Raw genomic sequence first — 24838 nt, 5'->3', positions numbered from 1 at the left:
AACAAATGGGAAAGGAACAGAGCATCCACTATACATCATCTCCGTGTCAGGGTCATGGAGGAGTGAGGCAAGACTGCACATCACATCTCCGAGAGACACGATTTATGAGTTGAGAGGGTCCTCGGGCAGATGTGTCCCATCAACCACTGCTGGATGGCAACAAAGAGAGTGACAAGAGAGGAATACACATTACCCAGTTTATTAAGGCGGCTCTTTCTATAAGACACCGTTTATAGAGGGTTTCTGATGTTTGGGACTACAGGTATGAGTTTATCAAGGCTGGATTTCCAACCAAAAGAAAGCAGGGCATTTCCCCCCCTCAGGGGCCCCAAAGTGCTAGTTTTATCAATTACAATTACTTAATCATTTGTACCACTGATGCAGGGCCGCTATAAGGACCTCAACGTGAGGAGTCCCTGTCCTGTGGAGGGGCTTTGTGGCAAACCAACACCTTCTCACTTCCAATGCGCCCCTCAGGCCGTCCATGTTAAAAAAAAAACGTTTTCATTATTTCCATTGACGTTAAAAGTACATGGTTCTTATTTTTAAATACATTTGTGTTCATTCATTTTAGCACAAAGTAGGCATGAGGACAGTAAGTATTAAATTGTAAATACTGTTTGTGTTTTCATTTTTTTTTCTAAGAATACGGTAAATGAAGAAGGGGCCCGGTGGTTAAAAGGGGCCCACACCTAATTTTTCTGCCCCACGACCCTACAGAAGGAAAATCCAGCCCTGGAGTTCTTTCTTTGCATTTTGAAATAAGGCTGTTACAAATGCAGTAAATGCATTAAAAAAAAAAATGTCCCTTGTGTCACAGCATCAAATCTGCAGTAGTAACTTGTTAATAGTCTTTGGTCCAGATTTTCTCCTCCCTGATGAATTAAATAACTAAAACACAAAGCGAGTGTCCTGCTGCAGGAGGACAAACATCTGCCAAAAAAAGGTTGTACAGATTTAGATTAAACCAATCTGTAAAACATGGTGATTGACTAATTCAATTAAATTCATAAACTCTTAAAGTCTATAATAGTTCCTTCAAACAAACTGAGCCTTTACCTGAAAGCAATGCAGTGGCGCCCCCTATTGGCATGCGTTCATCATATAGGATCAATATCATAGATCATTAATTAGTAAAACAGCCTCTTATCACAGCTTTGGACTACCCACTCCTCTCTGCTTAGAGCAGATCTGAGACGAGAGGCGTTCGTGTTCATGATTAAGTGATGCAGTCGAAATCCTAGTTAAGCTTTCTCCGAGCAGCTCGGACCTTAAAACCCTGTCAGCTCTGCAGAGGAGCCGTTCCACTTTAAAAGGTGCACCCAGCTGTTGATAAACCTCGGACTTCACTCACGACTCAAGGTTGAACAACACTGAGAGACTTTGTATGCAAAGCTGTGAGGGCTGCCAATTCTGTAACACTGGAGCAGACGCTGAGCAGCCTATGAGAGGAGACGTTAACGCCTCAAAGGTCATCAATGATTATAAAGCAGTGTGTGTGTGTGTGTGTGTGTGTGTGTGTGTGTGTGTGTGTGTGTGTGTGTGTGTGTGTGTGTGTGTGTGTGTGTGTGTGTGTGTGTGTGTGTGTGTAAACAATGCACGCTGGCGTCCAGGGACTTTGGGAATGTTGACTTTACCAAGCAAAGAAAAACAGAAGTCACATTTTGCATCCTGTGACAGCGGCACCTGTAAACTGTGCCATAAAAAATGTCCTTGCACTGCATTTTGTTCATAATGTCAAACACTGAAGACTGATTATGTGAATTTATCAAGACTTTTAATAGTTATTTTTGATGTACACACAATGAACAAAATCATGTCAATCAAAAACATGATTAAACATCAGATTCTTTTGATTATTTTTTTTTGTTTTTTTAACAGCATTTTAAATGAATCAGCTGTCACCACACACAAAGACACGGTCAGCATACACAGCTTCTCTTCTAATCTTTACAAGCTGTTAGCATGGGCGCAGACATCCTGTAGAGCCGATAAAAAGGGCTTCAGTGTAATGACTCGGAGAAAAGGAATCCAATTAATTTGGTCATGTCTGCAGGTAGAACAGGGACAATTTGGATGTAGACAGTTTGCTACTTTCATGTTTACTTATTACTCAGAACTGTTACAAACCATGGCATCATACGTTTAGAGTTATCTCACATAAGCCTTCATCTCAGTGGCCATGGTACTCGAGAGGCTGAGAGAGAGAGCTAAGTGGCTGTCGCTGACGCAGGCGGGGAAGCAGCAAATTCAAAATCCTCAGCACCTGAGGCTCTCTCTCAGCTTGCCATATGAACACTAACCAGTCTACAGACACACACACACACACACACACACAAATCAAACCATGGAATGACTAAGGAAGAGAGGAGGCAGTGGAGGACTGCTGCTAGTCTCTAAAATGTCCAGATGTTGATGGAAAAATTAAAGAACTGCACACCAACAAACAAGCTTCCAAGCACACAGCCTGCTCTCAGGGATAGCAGAAGATCCACAGACACTAAAGAAAACTAGAAAAATGACAAAGTACAAAGACAAATAATGTAGTTTGTGAGTATCTATGTGTCTTTTCTACAGCCCAAACAGCCACCCCACACAGGGGAAGGGTTAAGGAAAGTTAAAGCCTTTTTTTTCTTGAAAGTACCCTAAATAAATATGCAGACAGTGAAGATTCACCTGCTGATTGCGGACGCTAAAAATAGACTCCAATTTACAGAGAAATGGGAATTGATAATGATGAAAAAGCCTCATGCAGAGAACACAGTCACTGGAATGCAGCAGTCTGTCCCCCAAAAAATACCAGTCATCACAGAGTGGACGACCAAAATTGCGAAAGGTTATGTCCTGAAACTGATTCTTTTTGGATAAGAAACATACAAAGAGGGGACAGGAAATCAGGATTTCCTGCAGTCTTAAGAAAGAAAAATAACCAGCGATGGATCAAAATGAGACAAAAATCATGAAACATCCCAATTTAACAGCTGGATTGACATACAGAGTGCCAACGCAGCAGGAAGTGGCCCTTGCACTGCATTAGGTCGTAATATGGTTCGTAAGTGAGGTGATGGAGAGCAGGAGAAGTGGCCTGGAGTCTGAGCGCGACAGCCGGGTCGATGTGGGGAGGCTTTCAGTTCTTCAGCACCGTCTCGTAGTTCTGGAAGACACACTGGGAAACCTCTGGAGCTCTGCACTTCAGAGAGATCTGCGGGAGAGAACAGTTGGAGAGGGTTGAATATGATTTTAGTGCTAAAATGAAAGGCTTAAAGAGACGCAGGTTTCATACATTTGCGCTGTTGGACATTTAGTACACAATTTACCATCAGTAACAAGTCACATAAACCTTTAGCAACATGATGAAACTAAGAAAATATACACTGACTTTTACATTGTTTATGTACGCCCATGGAGACAAAGTAGTTATTTTTAAGGACAAGTCATTTTACAAAATCAAGAGAGACGTGAAGCAGTTTGTTTTAGTACATTTGAAACTTAATATTTCATCCTAGTCTTTAATATAAATGGCTCGACTTCAAAGGAAAAATAGAAATCACAGGTACTCTGCAAGTCCAAACATTTCTTAATGAAAGAACATTTCGCCAACAATGTCTTCATCAGGCAAACACCAGAAATGAGCGTTGTTAATATCTCTTCATAAGCTTGTGGGAATAAATTAGACCAATAAGGCAACAGTCACTTGTTTTGTTTCCCAGGACACAAAATTGATTATTTTTCAGATAATAAAAATGATCTTTATGGAAACAGTCCTTGATTCTGTCTCATCAGACACAGATAGACCGACAGACAGCAATATAGACACAACACACTGAGAAAGAAGAGGCAGCCTCTGATGTTAGTCTCAGCTGGGAGCAGGTTTAGGATTTCATATCGTCTCACAGAGTGAGTTATTTTCCCATCAGCAATCATACTGCAGATGATATTTCCTCAGAAACACAGCTGCAGCTTGGCAATATATGAGGACAGATCCTGTCATGGCATTGCGTTTATTAATACATACAGGAGACAGTGATTCGGAATATTTAAAAATGTTTCATTAATTAATTGCTGCACGATCAAAACCAGCTGTGCTTTCTCCTTTTACAAATGGAGCCTTTAATAACCCACGTCTCTGTGCAGCATTCATCTTGCCCTGAGAGACACACACACACACACAATGCACACACACACACACACACAGTGCTTGGCCTCTTACTCATTGTTGTTCTTTCAGCTTTCATCACTGTCATTTCTTAGAATCACATTTGTTCCAGTGGAAAATAGTTTGGGGGGGATCAAAGTGCAAGTTTGCTAAAGATAGAAAGTGCAGAACCGCTACGACTGGTTTAAAGTGACAAACAAAGCAGAAAGAGAAGAAACTAATTCCCAGAATACTTCTAAGCTTTAGAAATCTCAATTTCAGTTTGAGTGGTAAAAGTATTTATAGGCACTGTGTGTCCTTTATCAACCAGCAGACATGAAGAACTGACTCGGAGAGAGGAGGACATGCAACAAAGATGTCCAGCTGGATTCGATCCAGAGACGATGTGATAACAAGGAGTTCATTTAGCAATCCCTCCTCAACACTACCTCATTACAATTCAAGGTTTTTAAGGACTCGTTTTTAAGCCCTCATCTGTCAGTTTTCTTCTGAAATGGGATCTAATATCAATATTTTTCAGCGTACAGTGTCTACAGTGTTGCAGTATTGTGAGAACACTGCAACGTTTTCCCTTTGAGACTGGCAACACGATATCAATAACAGTGATCAGCTAGTAACCGGAGATCTGGTGAGTGACAAGCTTTACAGCAAGATCTACCAGAAGGTGAATGTTTATGTTGGACACCACAGAGCTGCAGTGGAATAAAGTAGTGGTACTACACGGCTCCTTAAGTGTTGCCTTTGCACATTCTGAGCTCTTTACTAATGCATGCGGCTGCTGGCAACATTTAGGCAGGGCTCTCCTGTCAGCATGGGGTAAAAGATGAGAGGAAATGCTGATGCTCTAGCCACGGTGTAGAAACTGCTATTAAGAGAGCCAGAAAATGCGGCAGTCATGTGTTCATTTTACAGCTTTCTGCTAAAAGATTATTAGTATCATCATAGCAGTACACAGGCAAAAAGGAACAAGGAACAAACTAATGATGAAGGAGGGTGTAATCCCTGAATGTGTGTGTCTGGTATAGATTGAGAGATTTTTTTATCCAGCTCTGTTTCATCAGACAGGAATAATGGACTTCAAGTATCAAGGTGTTCACACGACTCAATTTCAAATGCTTTGATACCAAAATGGTGGTACTCTTTGAAACCAAAATTCTCCAATGAGAGACAGATAGCATGGTTTATTGATACTACAGAATCTCTGAAAGAAAACAAATATATATTATCTCTATGAATGTTCCTGTTTTTAAACCAAACAGTAACGCTCTGCTTCTGTAGAGGGTTAGCACATTATGTTTAAGTGCAGGGCGGCACTTTGGTCTCCATTTCTGTGTTGAAGCCGACTTTGACCAAAATCCTAAGAATTACCAGCTCAAGAGGTTGGAAAGGGAAAATCAGACATCACTGGTCACATAGTTGCCATGGGGACAGGAGGCCGTGCTTCATGTTAAAAAGATAAGCTGGAGTCCCAATTCCCCACAATAAAAAATAGAAAGTATACATGAGATCCGATTGAAGTAAGTCGCAGGGAATTTGAGAGCTGCTGACACTTTTACTTTACTATTTTAATAACGAGGTATCAGATGCTGACGATGTGAAAGGGGTCACCTGTGGTGGTGAACCTCGAGATATCAGAAAAACCTTAAAACAACATCGCTAAGCAGCAGCCCAAATCAAATGCTACTGTACGTTTTCACTCATAGCAAATTACAATTGCTTTTATGTCTTGTCTTCTGAATCACAATAAATCCCAGAAAACAAACGCAGCGTTGGGGCTTTACTTCTTCAGGTCTAAATATAGCTGCTGACAAAAGGCTTCAGCAGCTTGGCTTTAATGTGCTTTGCCAAGAGGGACCATGCAGCAGCCAAAGAGAGAGAGAGCGGAGAGATAAGCATCAGAATACACTCTGTACATGCAGCACCGTTAGCTCGAAAGTCTAGTCTTCTCCTAGATTAACAATTTATGATCCGTCTTCAAAAAGTAGGGAGCGTTTCCTGCCCCGCTGAGGATCTATTTGAACTTAAAAATTGAGAAATGAGAAAAACACCTCCGCACGGGGGAAATAAAAATAAAAAAAAGCAACAAAGAAAATGAAAGACGCACCGCCTCCAGCAAAATAAATAAATGCGTTACAAATAATAAAAGTAAAAATAAGCTTTCACTTCAGTTAATTAATCTCAGCCTTTATCTCAAGGAAATACACCTAAATACGTATATTTCTAATCTCATATATGCGGTTATAATAACCTGAAGAGTTAACAATGCTGGGTGACTGACAAACAGACTAGTCTAGACTGGAGAAGACAAAGACAGTGAATGCCACCTATAAATAAAAACATGAACTGAAAGCAGACTGAGTGATGAGCTCGGAGGAGTCGCATCAAGGTCACCGTTCTGGACGGTAGCCATGCGGAATTTCTAAGCCAAACACAATCCATCAAGAGCAGAGGCCGTGTCACGCTGACAAAGCAGACATGCAACAACACAATGGAGAACACAAACAAATAAACACACACACACACAATTGAGTCACAAATACTAGCACCGCACTTCAATCACTGCACAATCAAGCAGCTTTTTCTCTAGCACTCATTACTGCACATCAATCTCTGTTATGTCTCTGCTATGTCATTGGTCTCCATCGGTGACGTGCGGTGATGACAGCATTTCGTTAACTCCATCATACTGATTTAATTCAGCAAGTCAGGTTCTATTTCTATATTGTGCTGAAGTGCAGAATGGACGTTACTACAATGTATGTGTGAATGACGATCTGTGAGGCAATTCTGGATCAAAGTTATTGATAAATGGGTTGACCCCTTTAATTTATTATGGGACAGATCTCCAATACCAAGCAAATTAAAGTCTGTGTTTTCAGTTACCATGGTGCGTACACACCATAGAAACTTAAAACACGCATTTGGTTTGCTTAATTAAAGCCACCAAAAATAGACAAGGCTCCAGATATGTAAATCAGGGTAAATTACATGAGATAGCATCAGTCTGTGCACACTGGATTAAAAGGTAGTTTGAAAAATGGGATTTCTTTTTTTTTTTTAATGTAAATTGGCTAAGTGACTGATCAGATTTCAAGAATAGATAAGAACCTCTTATGAAAAGGGCTTACTTCGTTTTATTTAATTCTTAGTTTTTTAGATTGGAGTATTGTCTACTCCTGTAACACTGTAATGGTGTCTATGTGCTGCTGTGTACCAATCCTTTCTTAAAAATAAAATACTTGCAAAACCATCATGTCAAAAAAGAAAAAACAAATAAACAAGTAAGGCTAATTAACATTGGTTGTGTTTTAGTAAAAAGTAAAGAAGGTAAACTGAATTACAATTAGCATTGCAAACAAACAGCCATGGTTTAACCATTCTACAGATGAACTTCTTAGTCATTGATAAAATAAATATTATCATTACCACCTCATATGACATATGAATATTTTGATCAATGTAGGCATTTTACCCCAGGACAGGTAAAATCAAGTTGTTTCTGATTATGCAGGTATAATAATGTTGCCTACAATAACATGTCAACAAATTGTCTAACACATAAGTACGTACAACGTAAAGTTGGTTAAATCTCTCCTTTTATAATAGTTTGCAAACACATACTGTAGGTTTTTAAAACAACGTTCTTTAATAAAATACTAAAGGCTGTCACTGTCTCTCAGCAGCCATTTCTTCTGGTAAATCTATTTTAAATAGTAAAACACAACAGCAAGAGCACAACAGTGATATGACTGAAATCCTGAATTCAGCTAATACAACAGGTACTCACCGTGTAGTTTGGGTTTCCTGCCTGCACCCTCAGCTCAGCCAGCACCCAGATGCCATTGGTGAGTTTCATGGACTGATACAGCATGTCCTGACCCTCCACTGTACGCTTGGCTATGGTGAAGATGTTGCTAGTCTGAAGCTTGTTGGAGGCCGCATCTGTTGGAGGAACATGATTGAAAATGAGGACAATGCAGTCAAAATGCAAAATGTTTTTGTACTTGCACTATTTTACCTATTTTAGTATTCAGTTTTAGTCATCAAACAATCATTAAATGTTACAGACGATGTAGGATTTATTTTTCCTTTATCACCCCAGGCTATCCGTGTAGCAAAGATAGTCACTAATTTGGAATTAACTTTTCTCCTCAGCCTCTGTCTCGCTACTGCTTCCCAGTAGGATGTGAAACCCTCTCTCTTTATTCATGAAGAAGGAATCTAATCTGTGGGGGGAAATCTCCATTAAGCTGTCGTTAGGAATTATTCTCCAGTTCAGCTGCTCTCAAGCTTGTGTAAAACTGCAGCTGATGAGTTCTCATCAAATGCCGCTAGCTTCATTAGTGAGGATTTGAGATCGCCATTATGTCAGTCTATTTCAACATATCAAGAAGCAGCAGGATATGGCTGCACCGTGTAGTGTATTCAGGTGGTGCAGTCTCTGTTCTCCTTCCATCTTTCTCACCTGAGTTGAGATGGCAGTCTTTGATCTGAAACTGGGACTCGTTGTCATTAGGAATGTCTTTCCATGTGGCGAGGAACACCTGTCGCTCTGTGGACAAAGAGACACAATCACTGGATGAGTCCAAAGACGGAGCACAAAATGAAACTAACACAGTATGAGAATAACATTAGGTCTTGCGGTAAATCAGACGGAAACACACACAAAAGGAGAAAGACCCCAAAGTAGCAATGGTGTACGTAAAGCTGGGAAATATATAAGTGAGGCCTGTATTTATGTATTTTATCTCTATAATTTCACTTTGAACTGTTAACCATTAATTTTGCAGTAAAGTACTTAAAATGAGAAAATACATAGTTCCTTATTCACATACGAGTATACAAAAATAGGCTTTGCCATGTGGTCATTTCAAATTATTTCATATGAGTGTACGATTCAGGAGCAGCTGTGCAGCTCAGAGAGGAGAGTGAGTACACACACACACACACACACACACACACACACACACACACACACACACACACACACACACACACACACACACACACACACACACACACACACACACACACACACACACACACACACACACACACACACACACACACCTAATATCTTTACAATCTCAATAATGTGTCCTCGCTGAGTGACTGATGTATGTGTGTGGCATTGACGTCAGCCGGGGTTTGAGGCTTTTGAGTGAAGAGGTTTAGCCGAGACACACTCACCCATCTTCCCGTCCTCCACAAACAGCATGCTGATGGGGTACTGGCAGCTGAAGTAGAATACGTCGATGTTGTTCTTAATGGCCACCTGCGAGAGTGATTACATTCAAGGAAGAGGACGACAGGAGGAGAAACAAGAAGCAGTACATGGGTAATTACTTTTCAAGCGCCCTTCAAGGATGGACATTGCTGGTGTATGTGTGCTGTTTACTGAACAAGAGGGCTACAGGCCTCTGGCAATCTCAGTCTTCCACAAACACACTCACACACAGCCAATACTACTATATTATACTTTACTACACTATCATCAGTGTTCTTCCCTGGCCTCCCGTCTTACTGCGTCTCACAGTCAGCATGAGGCTTTTTTTCCTTTCTAAAGAATATCCTCAAACATAACTTACAAGCGAACAGGGTTGTAACGGCTCGTGTATTTGTACCGAACCGTCAAGCAGCACTCAGAATAAAGGATGTAGATTAATGCATGTAATGTGGAACCAAAGTTTACAAGCGTAAAGTTCCATCTGAAAACATATGCTATACGCCGTAAGCAATATTTGCTGAGGTTGGCACAACAAGCATATTGGCGTGTGAGTCAGTCATGCAAACGCACATTTAACGGCAACACCCAGATCTGCTGATCACCGGGGTGATAATGTTTGGGTGCTTCGAATGGTCAAACAGAGCACTCGTCACACTCCTTCTAATGCACTAGTTATATTTTGTACTTTTCGATGTATTCATTATTTTTTTCAGTGTTCAAACCGAATTAATTGAAATGTTATTTTTATATTTAACATAATTTATTAAAAGTTAACAGTGGGCAAAATGTTACATCAGTCCCCAAGCAAGAGGATCAAGTCTGTCTTTGACACGTGCAGTTCTGTATGTTCAAAATGTATTAAAGGAAACCATCCTTATGAATTTGGCGTTTTCCTGCTGTACCAAACTCGTATTGAACGGTTACCCTACAAGTTAAATATTACAAAAATAACAATTTCTACAAACAGCCTCCAGAAAGTGCTTTACAAGAGGAATAAACTAAAGATGGATATTTAAGGAGATAAAAATAGTTGACAGTGGTTAAAAATAAAATACCAAAATAAGAAAATAAAAGACACAAAGACGACAACGGAGGAAAAACAAAAATAGCCCCCAACAGCAGGTCTATATTTAAAAAAAGAATGTTATCGTTAACCTAGGCTCCTCAGACAGGATCTTTTACAGTCTTTAGGCCCTGATGGGAAAAGTACAAGACACTGAAACATGAGAACAACTGCGGTATAATGGAGGCACCTGAAGGCAGCCGGTGATATTGATCAGAGCTGTTAGGGGGACAATGAGTTTGACCGGAGGAGAGCTGAAGAACGACTTGTGAATAATTCATTAGGGCATCTTGTTCCTGGGTGCCATGCAGGACTGCCAGTAACGCGCCGAGTCATACACATACACAACTATTCAAAGCTTAATTCTGTATGTTTGTTAACTAAAATAACTTTACTACCTAGGTATTATAAGAGTTTTTTTTAATATGTGCCTGTTCTTTTAGTCGTCTTGACAGTTAATACAAAGTTTTTTGAATTTGTCAACTCTGGATATTTTAAGTGACATGTTTAAGGCTATTGCTTGTGAGAGTAATTAAAAATAGTATCATTTCAATATGAATTTGAATTACACAAGCACTGTCGACATGCTCATGACGTATGCCTACAGATGAGCTCGCCTCATCTCCCCCGTCCCCAGGGGTGCTCCTTTGCTTCTTTTTTTTTTTTTTTTACTTAAATCCTTCCCCAACTGAATTTTAATCTGGATCATTCACTACACACTTTTCTTGGACGCTTTAGCTTCAGTCATACTCCTAGCTGCTGCAGCTATTGTCTGTCCCCCCTTTATGCCCGTCAAGGTATTGGGTAACACAGGTAGACTAGCATACAGAGTAACCAATCAGAGAGCTAGAATAAGCAGCTACGCTGTGAAGAATTGTTACGAGGAATGCAATGTTGGTCTACAGCACTTTGTGAACTGCTGATGTATTGACATTATTGTTGAGTTAATAAACAACTTGTTCTGAGAACGTGGTAATGTCGCCACAGACACGAGACACCACGACTCTACTGAGAAACACAGAGAGCTTTCCCTGGCGGCGTTAGGCTTAATCAGCGTCGTGTGAACCTGTTTGGTAAGGGCTTTAATGCAACGAATGTTCAATCATATGTAAAAGTATTTTTATTTTTAAGTTTAAACTATTTTCTGACATTTTACAACTAAATGCAATCTAGAAAATAAATAGCCTTTTCAAACATATATTATATATTAAGATAATATTGCTATTTACATGTATTATTGTTATGAATTATATTATTGTTGTTAATTAACAGTGACCAAGAGTAGAGGTGCAGTATCACACAGCAACGATGTCATCTAGTAACTAAACTGATTATCTGTCCAGGTGACAGTGACTAATATCTTGGTAGATCACAAAGTACGTTTACTTGACAATCTAGTTCTTTGCTTTTGTACAAAAGCATTTATTCAGCATTAATTCAGCGCTGTAAATGTCCAGCACACTTGACGAAGTCACCACTTTGATGTCTCTAAATTCAACTGCTGTGACCCTGCAGAGGGTCTTAGAGTGGGAAAAACTGCCATGAAACCCAAAGTTTTTAAATTGATTGACTCAAAATAATATTCTTGGACATATATTCCATCAAGACTAAAAAAATGCACAACCTTTCAAAAATAAATATCTGAGATAATGTTAATACTGCCAACAGTACCCATCAAAGTTGGGCCAAGAGGCAGCGGAGTGAAAAGGTTAGCAGGCCCACTGAGGCCAGGAGAAACAAAGGAGCCGCCTGTTGTTTGGCCCGTAATGACCCCCACCTCTATCATCCCCCTCCTCACTCTTATCTTCTCTCTCCAGCTGCACACACCACCAGTCCTCAATTCTGCCCAGTTGAAAGAACCCCGCTGATCAAAGACAAGCCAGCCTCTGCCGCTCTTTTTACTTACAACCCACAACCGTTTTGATGGTCGTTTCATGTTTTAATTTCTGTTTTATTTCCAACAGGGGAATTCAACAGTATAGCTGAATAACAGTGAGGACACATTACTAATCATTTAAGACACATGGTCATGTATTCTAAGACACAACTTAATGTCCCAAAGAGATAAAGTCAGGTCCATAATTTGTCCCAACCATGAAGCATTTTGATGTTTTAGTTCTGTAAATTTAAGAAATATAAAGATAAATGACAAAAAAGTTGAAATTCTGGCAACTAAAATTATCACTAATGAAAAGGTCTAAAAGTGCAGTATGGGAGTTTTACACTCAACGAACACCTGGGAGGGCAGACTGCAGTACATGCAAAGAAGGTGTCAGCATGGCGAAAGCAATGGCTCTCTCATGTTTTAAAGATTATGTTAATGTTTAAAAGATGATGTTGAAAAGTTCACTCTTGCAGCATTTAATTAAACATATGCTTAAAGGAATTTAAACTACAGTTTGTGCTATTTCAGATTTTGACTTTTGATTTTAATGACTCAAGTAGATAATCAGATGCTGCAGGAAGGACTCTGCCCTAGTACTTGGGGCACCTGCTCTATCAAGTGAACAACATTAAGACTTTCATTTTTACTGCAAATGTACATCAGCTCCAAAGATTATTGGTCTCCATGATTACTAATCATCTTTCTGCCATGTCTCCAAACGCTGTTTACTTTCCAATGTAAACTCTAACAGAGCGCTGTCACAATGTTCCAGGCATTTGGGCCCAGTAGGAAGACATGCAAGGACAGACAACAGTTGACATGCATAACCCTGCGCTTCTAGTCTGTGCTTGACAAGTGACAATCCTGACAAGTCACATCACTGTCACGAGCATGAGGCTCAAAACTTCAGTCCCGAGTCATTTAGGGAAAATGGAGGCAGAAGCAGGGATGCAACACTGTACAACTGTTCAACGAAAAACTAAAACTAGCAGTCACATTAAATTCAGGGGAAATTAATATTGTGAAGGTGTTACCTGCAGGTTGTTGAGAGGCTCCATCTTCATGACAGGTCCCACAGTGCTGAGGGGAAGGGCCGCCTCAATACTCTGGTTCGGGCTAAGAGGAGTGAGGATCTGGAGGGGACCAGCCGGAGCGAGACCGAAGCTTCAGAGGAACACAGAGGGGGAAGGGTTCATTGTAACAAAATGTGAAATTTACAGAAATCTCAGCACATTTCTAAGTAAGTGGTCTTACCTGTTTCTGTTAAACTGGATGGCAAAATCAGTCATAACACTCATAGCTTTATTAGTGAGTGTCATCTCCATTTGGATGACCCCAGCACGGCGAACAAAAACGCCTGATATCTCCAGACCCTTGGCCTTCATGGCTGGAAGCCAAACCTGAACAGAGACAAGATCAGATAGTTGTTTCGGGATCAAACTACTGGTGCAACATCATTCTCTGCAGTATGTCTAATCCTTGTGAATCAAGACTCACTGTTTTAGGAGGGTTGAAGGCTCCCATGGGCATACCAACTCCTCCTCCGAGATCAAACAGGTCATCCAGACCGCCGCTAACCGGGGCACTGAAAGAGGCCGGCATCGCAGCTGGAGGAGCACCGAAACCAGCCCCCATCTGTGGGTCGCAAAGCAACACGTTAGCCTAACACGTTCAATATCACCCTGTACTGAGAAATCAAAGTCCAAAAAAATCTCAGACAAATTACTTACAGCAGGATTTCCTCCAAGGTCTCCGCCAAGCTGGATAGAAAGGGAATAGGCACAGAAAACAATCATGTCATCTATTGGTGCAACATTAAATAATATTCTGGACGATGGTGGAAGGGTGTGAGAGTCTGAGGAATGTCTTTCTGTGATTAATGACAGCCATGGGGTTTACACTTTTTACAAGTGACGGCAAGAAGAAGGAGACACAAGTACGGGAGAAACTCTCATTTCATGTAACTGACCTTTTGCTGCCCACACTACTCAGGCTGAGTGGCTTTTGAAATCCACTAGGTTTTGTTCAAATGCTACTCACCAGATGAGTGTATTGTGGTGATGAAAAGGTTGGGGGTACAGTGAACAAGACTGGCGGTGCAACAAAATATAGTGATTCCACACGGTGACAAAAGGTTTGCTACTGTGCATGGAAGACAATATTTGACAATAAACATAGACGAGATTTACTAAAATCTCACCTCCACAAATGGAGTGGGGAACATAAACAATGCAACAGGCACAGAGCACTGTTGGGGAGGACTACTCAGAGGACACAGTGGTACAACAGGGGACAAGAGGGGGTTCTAGACTGGTGCTGGCCTTTACTGGTCCAGCGTGGTCCCCTGGACCAACCTCAGTGGGGCTGTAATCTGGGGGCGATGGGGACTGATGTGGAAGCTGAGGTGACTGAGGAGTGTCCGTCCGCAGGGGAATGGGCGGCTGATCGAAACACAATGCAGAGCCCAGAGAATAGAAAAGAGTTGGACTGAAGCATTTAACAACATGCTTACTGTAGATATCACAATAATAAAAGATGATAAATGATGAATGAAAACGTCAGATTGATGCATGAGAACTACAGTAAAACAGCAGTGATCAATGTTCTAAAATGGCCCAACATGGTATGAATGTTGTGCCCTCTCCCTCCATGTAGTTACCGGCTCAGACTCATCCCCCATCTGCAGGTGCAGCATTGAACAAAGAAAGGAAAACACACAAGGGTCAAAAGAAAAAGCACCAAAAAAGGTAGAAAAAAAGATACCGCCACATTGACATTAAGGCTTTTACTGAACTCAACTAAGATGTGTTATACCAGCCTTTCAGGACCTGACAGCTTTTCTCAAACAGTTTTATGTAGAAGACCTACCAGGCTGTCCAGTCCTCCACCAAGAAGGTCCATAGCCCCCAGCTGCATGCCAGAGGAGGCGGGAGGTGGTGGTCCAGTGGTGGTAGGAGGTGTCAGGTCCAGATTAAGCAGATCTCCGAGCAGGTCTCCCTGGGATGGGATGACAGCAGGAGGCGCCTCAGTAACTCCAGTAGCAGAACCTGTATCTGGGCTCTCGACACTCTCGCCACTAGAAGAAATAAAACAAGAAGAAAAAAGAAAGTAACATTTTAATTTAGGTTATGCATTTTATGTAATTAATTTGATTAGTATGTACAAGCTAACTAGATATATATGTGATGAGTGAGTATGTAAGGCAGGAAGCAACACAGAAAAAATCGTTGCACAGCTTAACAATACTGGAAAGTGTGTTACTCAGCAGATTTGAAGGAAAACATAATAGCAGAGTCAAGAAGCTAGATCCACTTAAGTACACAAACCCCTTTGCCTGCAGTGCTCAAAATAAAAGATAAATAAAAAATAAGAGCATGACTCACGATCCAGCACTGCCGGGGAGCCTCTTGTGCTGAACACCACGGCTGCCCTCAACAAAAGCACTGGGAGGCTTGTGGTAGACAGAGGCCAGAGTACCAATGTGGCAGATGAGCTCCTCCAGCAGTGTGGGCTCAATCAGATCTGTCTCCTCAGAGATCAGGGGCTTCTCAGCCAGAACCACCTCCTTGGCGGCCACAGGGTCTGTTGAGAGCAGACGCCAGTAGATGTAGCCGCGGTCCCTGAGGTCTGGGTTATCAGAGTCCTGCAGAGAGAGATGGAGGAATGGGGATGAAGGATTATTATTATTCATGGAGATTGTTTAATTAATACTTAATGTTAGACTATTTTTTGTCTTGGCCCCAATGTGAGAGACTAAGCAATGATTCAAAGTCATCAACTAAATCACAGAAGCATAGAATGTCCATATAATATCATTTTCTAATAATGTTTGTTGTTATTTTGAAAATCAACGCGCTACCTAAAGCCATTAAAACACAATTAGTGTAACAGCAGAGTAAGCTCAAACCACTGCGGCCATTACTAACGGAAGCACAAGGCTCAGATCAATATTTCAGTACTCCAGTGTCCCTGGAATGATTCAGTAAAAGAACACGTTTGGAAAAGATACAAAAAGGGCAAAGTCAGAAGCCGTGTCTGATGAGAAAGTATTGCACAAACTAGAAGAAGACATGGATGGAAGGCAACATAAAATGTGTGTATGTTTTGTTCTCACCTGTGTGGCTAGACTTAACACCTGCTGCACCAGCTCCTGGGTCTCGGTGGGCTTCTTCAGGAACAACTTGACGATCGCGGTCAGCAGCTGTAACTGCACCTAGAGGACACAGTGAACACATGCAGTACGTTACAACGGCTCACATTCTAACTTTAAAGCTAGTGTATCATTTTGCCTAAAACTGTAAATTAGTGTCAAGTTGCATCTATTTTAACTATGATCTTTTAATAATGGCCTGTACTGATCCACCACACATAATAAATAAACAAAATGACTCTTTTTGACTCTCAGGGCTTTGGTTTCCCATGGATGGCTCACCCTGCTTAACAGTAAACATCCAAACTCCTGGCTAAACCTGCTGTAACCAAACACAACAAAAGGGAACATTTTATGCATAATGCGTTTCTTTCTACCCACAATATTACTTATTATCAGAAAAGTCTCTCCAATGCAATAGTGAAGGCTTGCTTCTCTAAAAAAGCATGTGGCCAAGCCAGATATAACTACAACTACCACTGTGTGATTGTATGCCTCCGCCAACCAGTCAAGTCGCAGTTTACATCAGTATCTGTGCAAAATGTAATCACTTTATCTTTGGGATATTTGTGTTTGTGCATTTGTGTATGGTATATTATCTCCATTTCCAGCATCTTACCAAGTAATTTAATTATTTCAGAAACCAACGTGTGCCAATTACAAATTATTGGTCCCAATGTACTTTCCATTTTGTAAATCACAATAATTTTCACTAAACACACCTGAGTGCTTTCATCATGGAAACCCTCCAAGAAGCTCTCCAGCAACTCATCAGCGTTGTCAATGCGCTCAGCATACTCTCCCACAATCCAGATCATGGCAGCACGCGCCTCGGGCTCATCCAGGGAGTCCAGGTTTTCACACAGGGTGGCAATAACACTCTCATACCTGGACACAGTCACGCAAAACAACGAAACATGAACTCAAATGTTGCAAATGTATTGGGAACACCAACATTTTTTACTATTATTTTCATAAAACTTAATTAATCTTTTCATGAAAATGAGGGACAGAAAAAAAACAACTGCCAACGGCCAGATAAACAGCTGCGACATGTCACCAACTTATACAACATGTTGGCATCTTTCCCATCCAGCTCACATAGAACAACATTAGCATTACTTTGGAGCTGTGTGTTCTGGCTGCCTGACATGTGTAAATCCAATATTGACTGTCCTTTTACCTCTGGTCTGATCTTTGGGTCCTTCACTTGCTAGATACTCAACCATTTAATGTTTTCTGCAGTGATTGATGAGTTCATGTGATTGTGGGCATTTAATTTACATTATGCTTTCATTACAAGATTTGCCAGGGCAGATCTATTTAGTTGATGTCTAATTAATAGAAAAGGCAGAAGTTTGAGTGGGTAGTGACTCATTTAGCTAAAGGCTTGAGCCATGCTGAGCTGGAAACTTTCCAAAGCTGCTCCCTTGGAGACTCACGACTCCACGGTGATGGTCTACCACTGACTGTGTGGGCGAGGTTTCTGTCTGGCACATGAATCCACTCTGTTGGATCCACAGCAGAAGTCACGCTCCAGCACAGTCTGCCTGACCTTCTTTGAGCAGTTGCCATTAAGGCAGGGTTCTAAGTGCCGTCCACTAGAAACACTCTCTGAGGACAAACGTCTTCTCTGAAAACTCTTTTGCATGCCTTTAGGGATAGGCTGAAAACTTTGTTTAACAAAATATTCCGAGGGTCAGTTAAGTGGAACAGGAAGGGTGTCTACTAGCGTCAGTCGCAACAGTATGTGTGAGTAAATACTGATGATCAGTGCCTTGTATATCTGTTTAAAGATAGACAGCAGCCCCACAGCAAAATCAGCGTCCACAAGCTCCCAGCCCTGATGAATGCATCATGCATAAAGCTAGCAAGTAAAGCACACACTCAACACTCTGCATTTCTCAAATGTTAGGAATGAATCTGGATAAAGAAGTGTATAATAATAATAATAATAATAATGTGCAAATGACCACACTGATGCTTAAGAGGGAACCTACTTGTTGGGGTACTTGCGAAAGATGTCCTTGATTACCACAATGGCCTCCTGCACCACATAGTTAACCTTGGTTTGGATGAGGTCCAGCAGCGTGCTGACACAGCGCTCGGCTGATTGCTAATGAATGAAGAGAAAAAGGAAAATCTGTCATGATAGGCCTGCAACTTAAAAAAGTAAATAAGAATGCATACAAATTGTGTGCATATAATATGCATAAATAATAAACTAGTTCGAAAGTAGTTCCACATTTCAACAAAACATCTGGTGACAGTATGACGTCATCTCCACCCACCTCTACTTTGATGGCACAGCGGCCAATGGCTCTGACCGCTTTGCGGACAAAGTCCACATCCACCTCAGTGGCGTACTCCTTCAGCTCAGCCAGGACCTACAGCAAGACAGTCAAGCATTAGTGTTACATGAAGATTTTGTGACCAATATCTTTTGCTTTTGTAAAAGCAACCTAAGAAAAAGTTTTCTTGCTTTTCCAACAGAAGGAAGTATTACATCTGTGGGTGCGTTACCTGGGCGATGTTGGCTTGAGATGCTAGACGAATCATGATGTCCAGCTTCTCCAGTTTGACATAGATTGGATCATTGTACTTTACAAAGAAAACCTTCATCTCGTGTTTCAGGATCTCTGGTCTAAAAAGAAAAATAGGGTTATTTGTGGCAATCTGTAATAGAACATAAAATAAAAGTAAAAAGGAATCCCACTGAAATATAGCATGCTACTGTAAATACAACTTTTACCAGGCTTGATATTCCCAAACTATAGAGAATACTTCCCCAGGTTATCTCCCCACATTTACCGTCTCTGTACGATGAGGTTGATGTTTCTAAGAGCCACATATTGCAGCTCAGGCTCAGCAGAGAGGAGGGTGACCAGTGGAGGGGCCAGCTTCTTAAGCAGGGTGCCATAGTAGTCCAAGTCTTTGGGCAGCATCTCCATGAACTTCATTAAAACTTTAACAGCTGACAACACCACTGCGGAGTTGGCGTGGGAGAGCCGTGGGGTCACACGCTCACAGATGCTAGAAAGTGTTGATGGCATCGGGAGAGAGAGCAAAAGATTATACAGGGTTTTCTGAGTGTATCTGATCACTGCAATGAAGTGGTAAAAGTGCCAGATCCAGGAATGGGATGATTTTATTGCTTATAAACAGCTTTCAACAAGTCGATAACGAGCCGGTCGCTCACATCGCAAACAACAAAAAAAGTATTGACACAGCTAACAGTGTTTCCCTGAAGGAAAAGCAAGGAGAAGCTTGTATAACAACAAACACATATGGAGAGCGAGTTGATTATCTGCTCAGGTAGACAGTTATTCTCTATATCTTTACATAGCAAATAGATATTTGCTGCTATATTAATGTTCAGAATGTTAAATACAGCTCTTTTGATGAAGACGGTGATTTATCTTACCTTTGGGACTCGCGGTCATCACGAGGTGTGTAATTGGCCAGGCAGTCAAGAATGAATATCTGTCCCCACTCTGTACACTCATTTAAAGCGGTCAGCAACTTGTTGATGGTCTGAGGGTTCAGGTCCAGTAGATTACTGTTGGGGTGAGACTCCGCTATCTCAGACAGCGCCGCCACTGCATTTGCTACAACCTAAAGATGAAGACAAGAGTAAAGATAAATGGGGACAGAAAAATAACCACCCCCCCCCTGCTATACTAAGATATAAACTAGGGGTCATTGGACAAACACTATTCTGATAACATGTTGAACATTTGTATCCAGCAAAGACGTTATCATTGAAAGGCAGAGCTGGGGCTTGTAGCCTGCTGTGTCACCACCCTGAGTGAGAACTCTTTAGGCTGCCTGAGGGGAGTCGTACCATGGGGTTGGAGTCAGAGATGAGGTCTTTAAGGGTGTCCAGGAAACCTTGGTCCTCCACCAACTGGGCGTTGATATCATGGAGCTTTGCTACACACACAGCGGCTGTCTTCCTCACATACGGGTCCTCATCCTTCAGACATTTCCTCAGTGGCTCACAGAGGTATTCAGTGATCTTGTCCACACGGATGCAGCCCATTGTGCGAACAGCGAGGGCCCGGATTAGAGGGTTAGGGTCTTCACAGTCCTATATGGGTGGTTCAGAGAGGTCATACGTTTGATTTATTTCAATATCATACTACATCATCTGAAAGACATTTTAAATGTATCTAACATTCTGCAAAGATTGAAATCATATATTGACGCGTCACTCCTCTTGTAGTACGATAAAAGGGAGCCAGAAAAATCTTCAAAGGACTTTTGATAAACATCTCATTGAAATGAGATAATGGCATGTCATTTTATACAGCTGTACAGAGACGTGTAGCCTAATACAGCACGGATGAGTAGGTTTAAATTAGCAAGAGTATTACTCCTCCCAATCATAGTGTTAAGCAAACATTTCTCTACCCCTGTATATAACATGAGGACAGTCTGAAACCTGGTACCAACAGTTTGTCAAAATAGTGGAATTCTAATAAAATGCTAATATTTATGATTAACCATTTCCAAGTAATATTGATATGTTCTTTGTTAATACTTGTATTACTAAAATTATTTTTGCGACAAAAAGTCGTTGCAAGAACTCAAGGATTGCACGAGCCTTTTATAGCATTGTACACTTTATCAATACATTTAGAATAGATATTTATTATATCATTTTTACACATTTCAGATGGATTGGGCTTTACCTTTACAAAGGTGTTAACAGCCATGATAGCCATGTCTGGCTGACTCTTGGCATAGTTCATCAGGTAGAGGTAGACCAGCTTTTTCAGTTCCAGGTTGTCCGTCTGCATGCAGTTCACAACATCTGGGAAGAGAGCACTAAAGGAGGGACAAGGTGTTAAGTGACCACAGATTCAAGATGGAGGGTGATTTGTTACAGTGCACTATTTCAGTGTGGATATATTGGACATTATTTTTAGCTGGCTCACCTGACATCCTTGCCAACTGTCATGGATGCAATGACCTTCTTCACAGCCTCCTTCTTCTTTTCCTTCTTATCACTGTTTAGCTCTGCCTTGAGCTCAAAGATCTCCCCTGTACACACACACAAGAGAAAAAAGTAAACCACACATCATGTATTCCATTTGTGATGGAGGCGCTGGAGAAGAGTACTGCAGCATTGACCTTTTCCCAGCAGTCAGAGGTTTAGGTGCATCCATCCTGATACAGAGTGCATGAGTGATTTTTTGATTTTTTTTTAACAGCTCAGTAAAAAAGGTGAGGTTACAGTTAAGCCCCACTCAAAAGTGTAAACACCTCAGCTCACTGTGGCTGCTTCTTCTACCATTATTTTCTTCCAATATCTAGGACAAAAAACTGGTCCAGTGATAAAAAGATTGTATTATAAAGCTGCAGCAGGCAGGGCAATTATTCAATATGATTTTTAATTAACCTTCAAAACAAAACTTGGTATTGAGGTTCTTGTTTTGCGTGTGTGTGCTTTGTCACAGGTAGTACGTGACAGTTGGAACACAGCAGAACAAATTGAATATCAATTTAATTACATGAAATTCTGCATACCTTTGAATGGTGGTATACATATTGACAACAGAAAAATATTCACATTAATATCATGAACTGGTCACATGCTGATTCTTATGATGGTGGAGATACTTTTTTTAAATTTCAGTGCATTGTGTTACCGAGGTGTCTATCTGCATGCAGTAGAGTATAAAACATACACTGTCAGCAAACTATCAATTTTGGGCTTAAATTTGTGTCTACCTACTTTTGGTTTCCCAGACATTATAAACCACTAATCACTCCCAAACCCCTTTAAGATGTTAACCACAGACTGCCCGCAGCAACATCAGTCTTAGCACTATCACACATAAGCATCTGTTTGCAAATCCAGAGCCCTGTGTGTGGCCACATGCTCAATTCTGGGTCATGAAAAGTGCCACACTAATACAACAGGGGGCACAGCAGGATAGTTAAATGTCTGACAGCTAATGCTCAACATGTCTAATCTGATTTACAATAACCAGAGCTGTTCAGTTCCTGGCAATAACGTTGATACAAAGCAGGGTGATGATAAAAAAAAAAAATCATCGTCTAGCTTGGTCAACTAGGTATTGGTAATGAACACATATCCATATAGCTATAACTATACAACAACAAAACAAAAAAAGTAACTACATGGTCAATCTTTTATCTTGTGAATTAACAAACAGGCTGTCAGACCTTTCTTGGTGGTGGTGAAGTACTTGGAGTCCGTCATCTTGGATCCAAATTGTCGATTCTCCTGCAAAAGATAGAGAGTGAGAGAGTTGACTGTGAATCTTTTTCTGAGTGGAAACTTGGAGGATCACAAGTGCAACAGGAAACTCTAGAAGTGCAATCACAGGGAAATAAGAGGAATTCCTGTCTTCTCCTGAACAAATGGCAGTGATCTATCTGAGAAAAGAAAACAATGGATTTTTCTCAGAAAACAGACACTTAAATCTCCTCTTAAACCGTGAAACGTGTTGGTCAGCATGCATGTGGCCAACAATAACTCTATTACTGAGTCAATACTTCCTGCTATAACATTTGAGAAATAGTGCTCAAGTTAAAAGGCAATGCTTGCTCAGTTTATCCCCCCCAAAAATATTAAATTATCCTGCTAAAGGGAAAATAAAACCAGGATTTACTCAAATTCACTTGTTATTATTATTATTATTATTATTATTATTGTGTCTTTGGCTCTTTTAGTTTTGCCCTGGATTAACAGTGAGTATTTTCTGGTGACAGTGTCAATGACAACTAATTGACACTGCTTAGAAGAACTGTGATAGTTGTTTTACTGGGAGCCAGCATGTATTGTTATAAATATAACGCTTCATCATGTTTATGATACTTCATGACCACAATGCAAATATTGATGTAGTCCCTGGTCGTTGCCTACAGTGATTGAAACAGATGGCATCTAAATAAAACAATCATTGTCATTTGTTCTGCGTCGACAACTTAAAGCGTTTCATTTGTATTATGCATCTAAGGCAGCAGTTTCATGATCCATTGAGCTGGATGTAGCGTTAGCTGTCAACACCAGACAGGCTAGCCACAAGCTAGCCACAAGCTAACCAATGCTATTCATTCACACAGCTGACAGCGCAGCTAGCTAACAGGAGTCAACGCTAGCTAGCTGATTACGGTAACGTTACTTTAGGACGAGAGTTCACGCTGCTACCGAGCCACACCGACACTGAACTACGAGTACAGCCTTACACAGTGTGTACATTAACAACATAACTACTTCAGACGGACGTCAGCTGACTTTAGGTTATCACTCCCAACTTAGCCAGAAAGTAGAGGAAGGGTCCGCTAGCTAGCTAGCACCAAACTAGCATGAAGCTAACGTTAGCATAAGCGGGCTCAGAGTGTATAATCCTGCTGGAGGAAAACTAGAAAACGTGGCGGTTAAACTGGTTAAACTGGTGCAGATTAGCTCCGCAATCAACGATGCTATTCGACCGACTACTCACGCATAATTGATTGGCCCATTCCTGCATGTTTGCGGCAGTAGGGTGAGCTGGTGTTAGGAGCTAGCTGTCCGCAGCAGTGTGCCTGTCAGTGTCAGCTAGCGCCGGGACACTTTTCTAGCTCGCACAGCTGAGACATGACCTTCTAAGTACGGGCTTTAGGAAGCCTTTGCCGGGACAGTTAAGCTCTTAATCTCTCGGCCAGGTTTAAAACTTACCGAGCGAATTAACGTGCCTCCTGGAGTTAAAATTAGACTCGCCACACAATGAATTGGGAATGAAAACGTCCACAAACACCTTACCGTGACAGGCGTAGTAGGGGCTGTGATGGCCTCCGTCCCCTCCCACTTCATTTACTTCCGTCTTTGCACAAAATAACGTTTGCAAACAGACTGGCAGCGTCAGCTTTCATTCAGAGGAGCGGTTCAGTAACTCTTTCAGCAGTATGTTAATCCAGAACTTTACGATTTGCATTCATAAGATGTTAAAGGCCACTTAATTCATCCACTGACCTCTAAGAGTGGACAACATAAAGATTATTTGACAAAATATCAAATGTAACTTGTAAAAATCACTTGTAACTTGTACCTTGTAGTTTAAGTACATCATTATAAGAGTTACTGAAATAATAAAAGTGTATAAAGTGGTAACAGCCAACTCAGTTGACAGTTTATTCTATACATAGCTAATGCAGGTGTTTCTAATATTTTTTCCATGCCTTGCATATCACCTACACTGTGTTGAAATTAGAGGTGTTTCTTTAGTTCTGTGCATCTATTTAAATCAGACTTAATATTAGAAACACCTCTGAGTATAACACAATACTCAGCAGCACCATCAAACTGCCTCAAAAATTACCATAGAGTTGAATCATCAACAAAC

General features: G+C 41.0%; 1 protein-coding gene across 3 annotated transcripts; it reads right to left on the bottom strand.

Moving 5' to 3' along the window:
• Positions 1 to 1736: 1736 nt before the first annotated feature.
• Positions 1737 to 24302, bottom strand: ap1b1 (adaptor related protein complex 1 subunit beta 1). 3 transcript variants are annotated; one of them, XM_054610593.1, is made up of 22 exons: positions 24259 to 24302; positions 22677 to 22737; positions 21422 to 21527; positions 21176 to 21311; positions 20326 to 20571; positions 19906 to 20096; positions 19293 to 19514; positions 19005 to 19125; positions 18773 to 18868; positions 18482 to 18597; positions 17204 to 17369; positions 16446 to 16544; positions 15715 to 15974; positions 15200 to 15407; positions 14062 to 14091; positions 13829 to 13966; positions 13586 to 13731; positions 13366 to 13495; positions 9347 to 9431; positions 8622 to 8708; positions 7944 to 8098; positions 1737 to 3202 (listed from the first exon to the last, which is right to left on the bottom strand). In XM_054610593.1, exons 2-22 carry the CDS (start codon positions 22711 to 22713, stop codon positions 3128 to 3130), a joined length of 2850 nt encoding a protein of 949 aa, XP_054466568.1. In that variant the 5' UTR covers positions 22714 to 22737; positions 24259 to 24302; the 3' UTR covers positions 1737 to 3127. The 3 variants fall into 3 exon arrangements, with proteins under 3 accessions (XP_054466568.1, XP_054466570.1, XP_054466569.1); XM_054610595.1 differs by having other exon boundaries at positions 24175 to 24288; XM_054610594.1 differs by lacking the exon at positions 24259 to 24302 and adding an exon at positions 23960 to 24116.
• Positions 24303 to 24838: the final 536 nt, after the last annotated feature.

This window comes from Anoplopoma fimbria, chromosome 13 (assembly GCF_027596085.1).
Source record: "Anoplopoma fimbria isolate UVic2021 breed Golden Eagle Sablefish chromosome 13, Afim_UVic_2022, whole genome shotgun sequence".
NCBI lineage: Eukaryota > Metazoa > Chordata > Actinopteri > Perciformes > Anoplopomatidae > Anoplopoma > Anoplopoma fimbria.
This window is presented reverse-complemented; position numbering and strand designations above follow the sequence as displayed.

Excerpts from the sequence above, each read along its gene's own strand:
- ap1b1 (XM_054610594.1), bottom strand. The coding sequence starts at position 23,986 with ATGCAGGAATGGGCCAATCAATTATGC. Across the intron at positions 18,598-18,772 it reads GCTGTGCCATCAAAGTAGAG|CAATCAGCCGAGCGCTGTGT; the intron begins GTGGGTGGAGAT and ends TTCATTCATTAG. Across the intron at positions 9,432-13,365 it reads AGCCTCTCAACAACCTGCAG|GTGGCCATTAAGAACAACAT; the intron begins GTAACACCTTCA and ends TCACTCTCGCAG.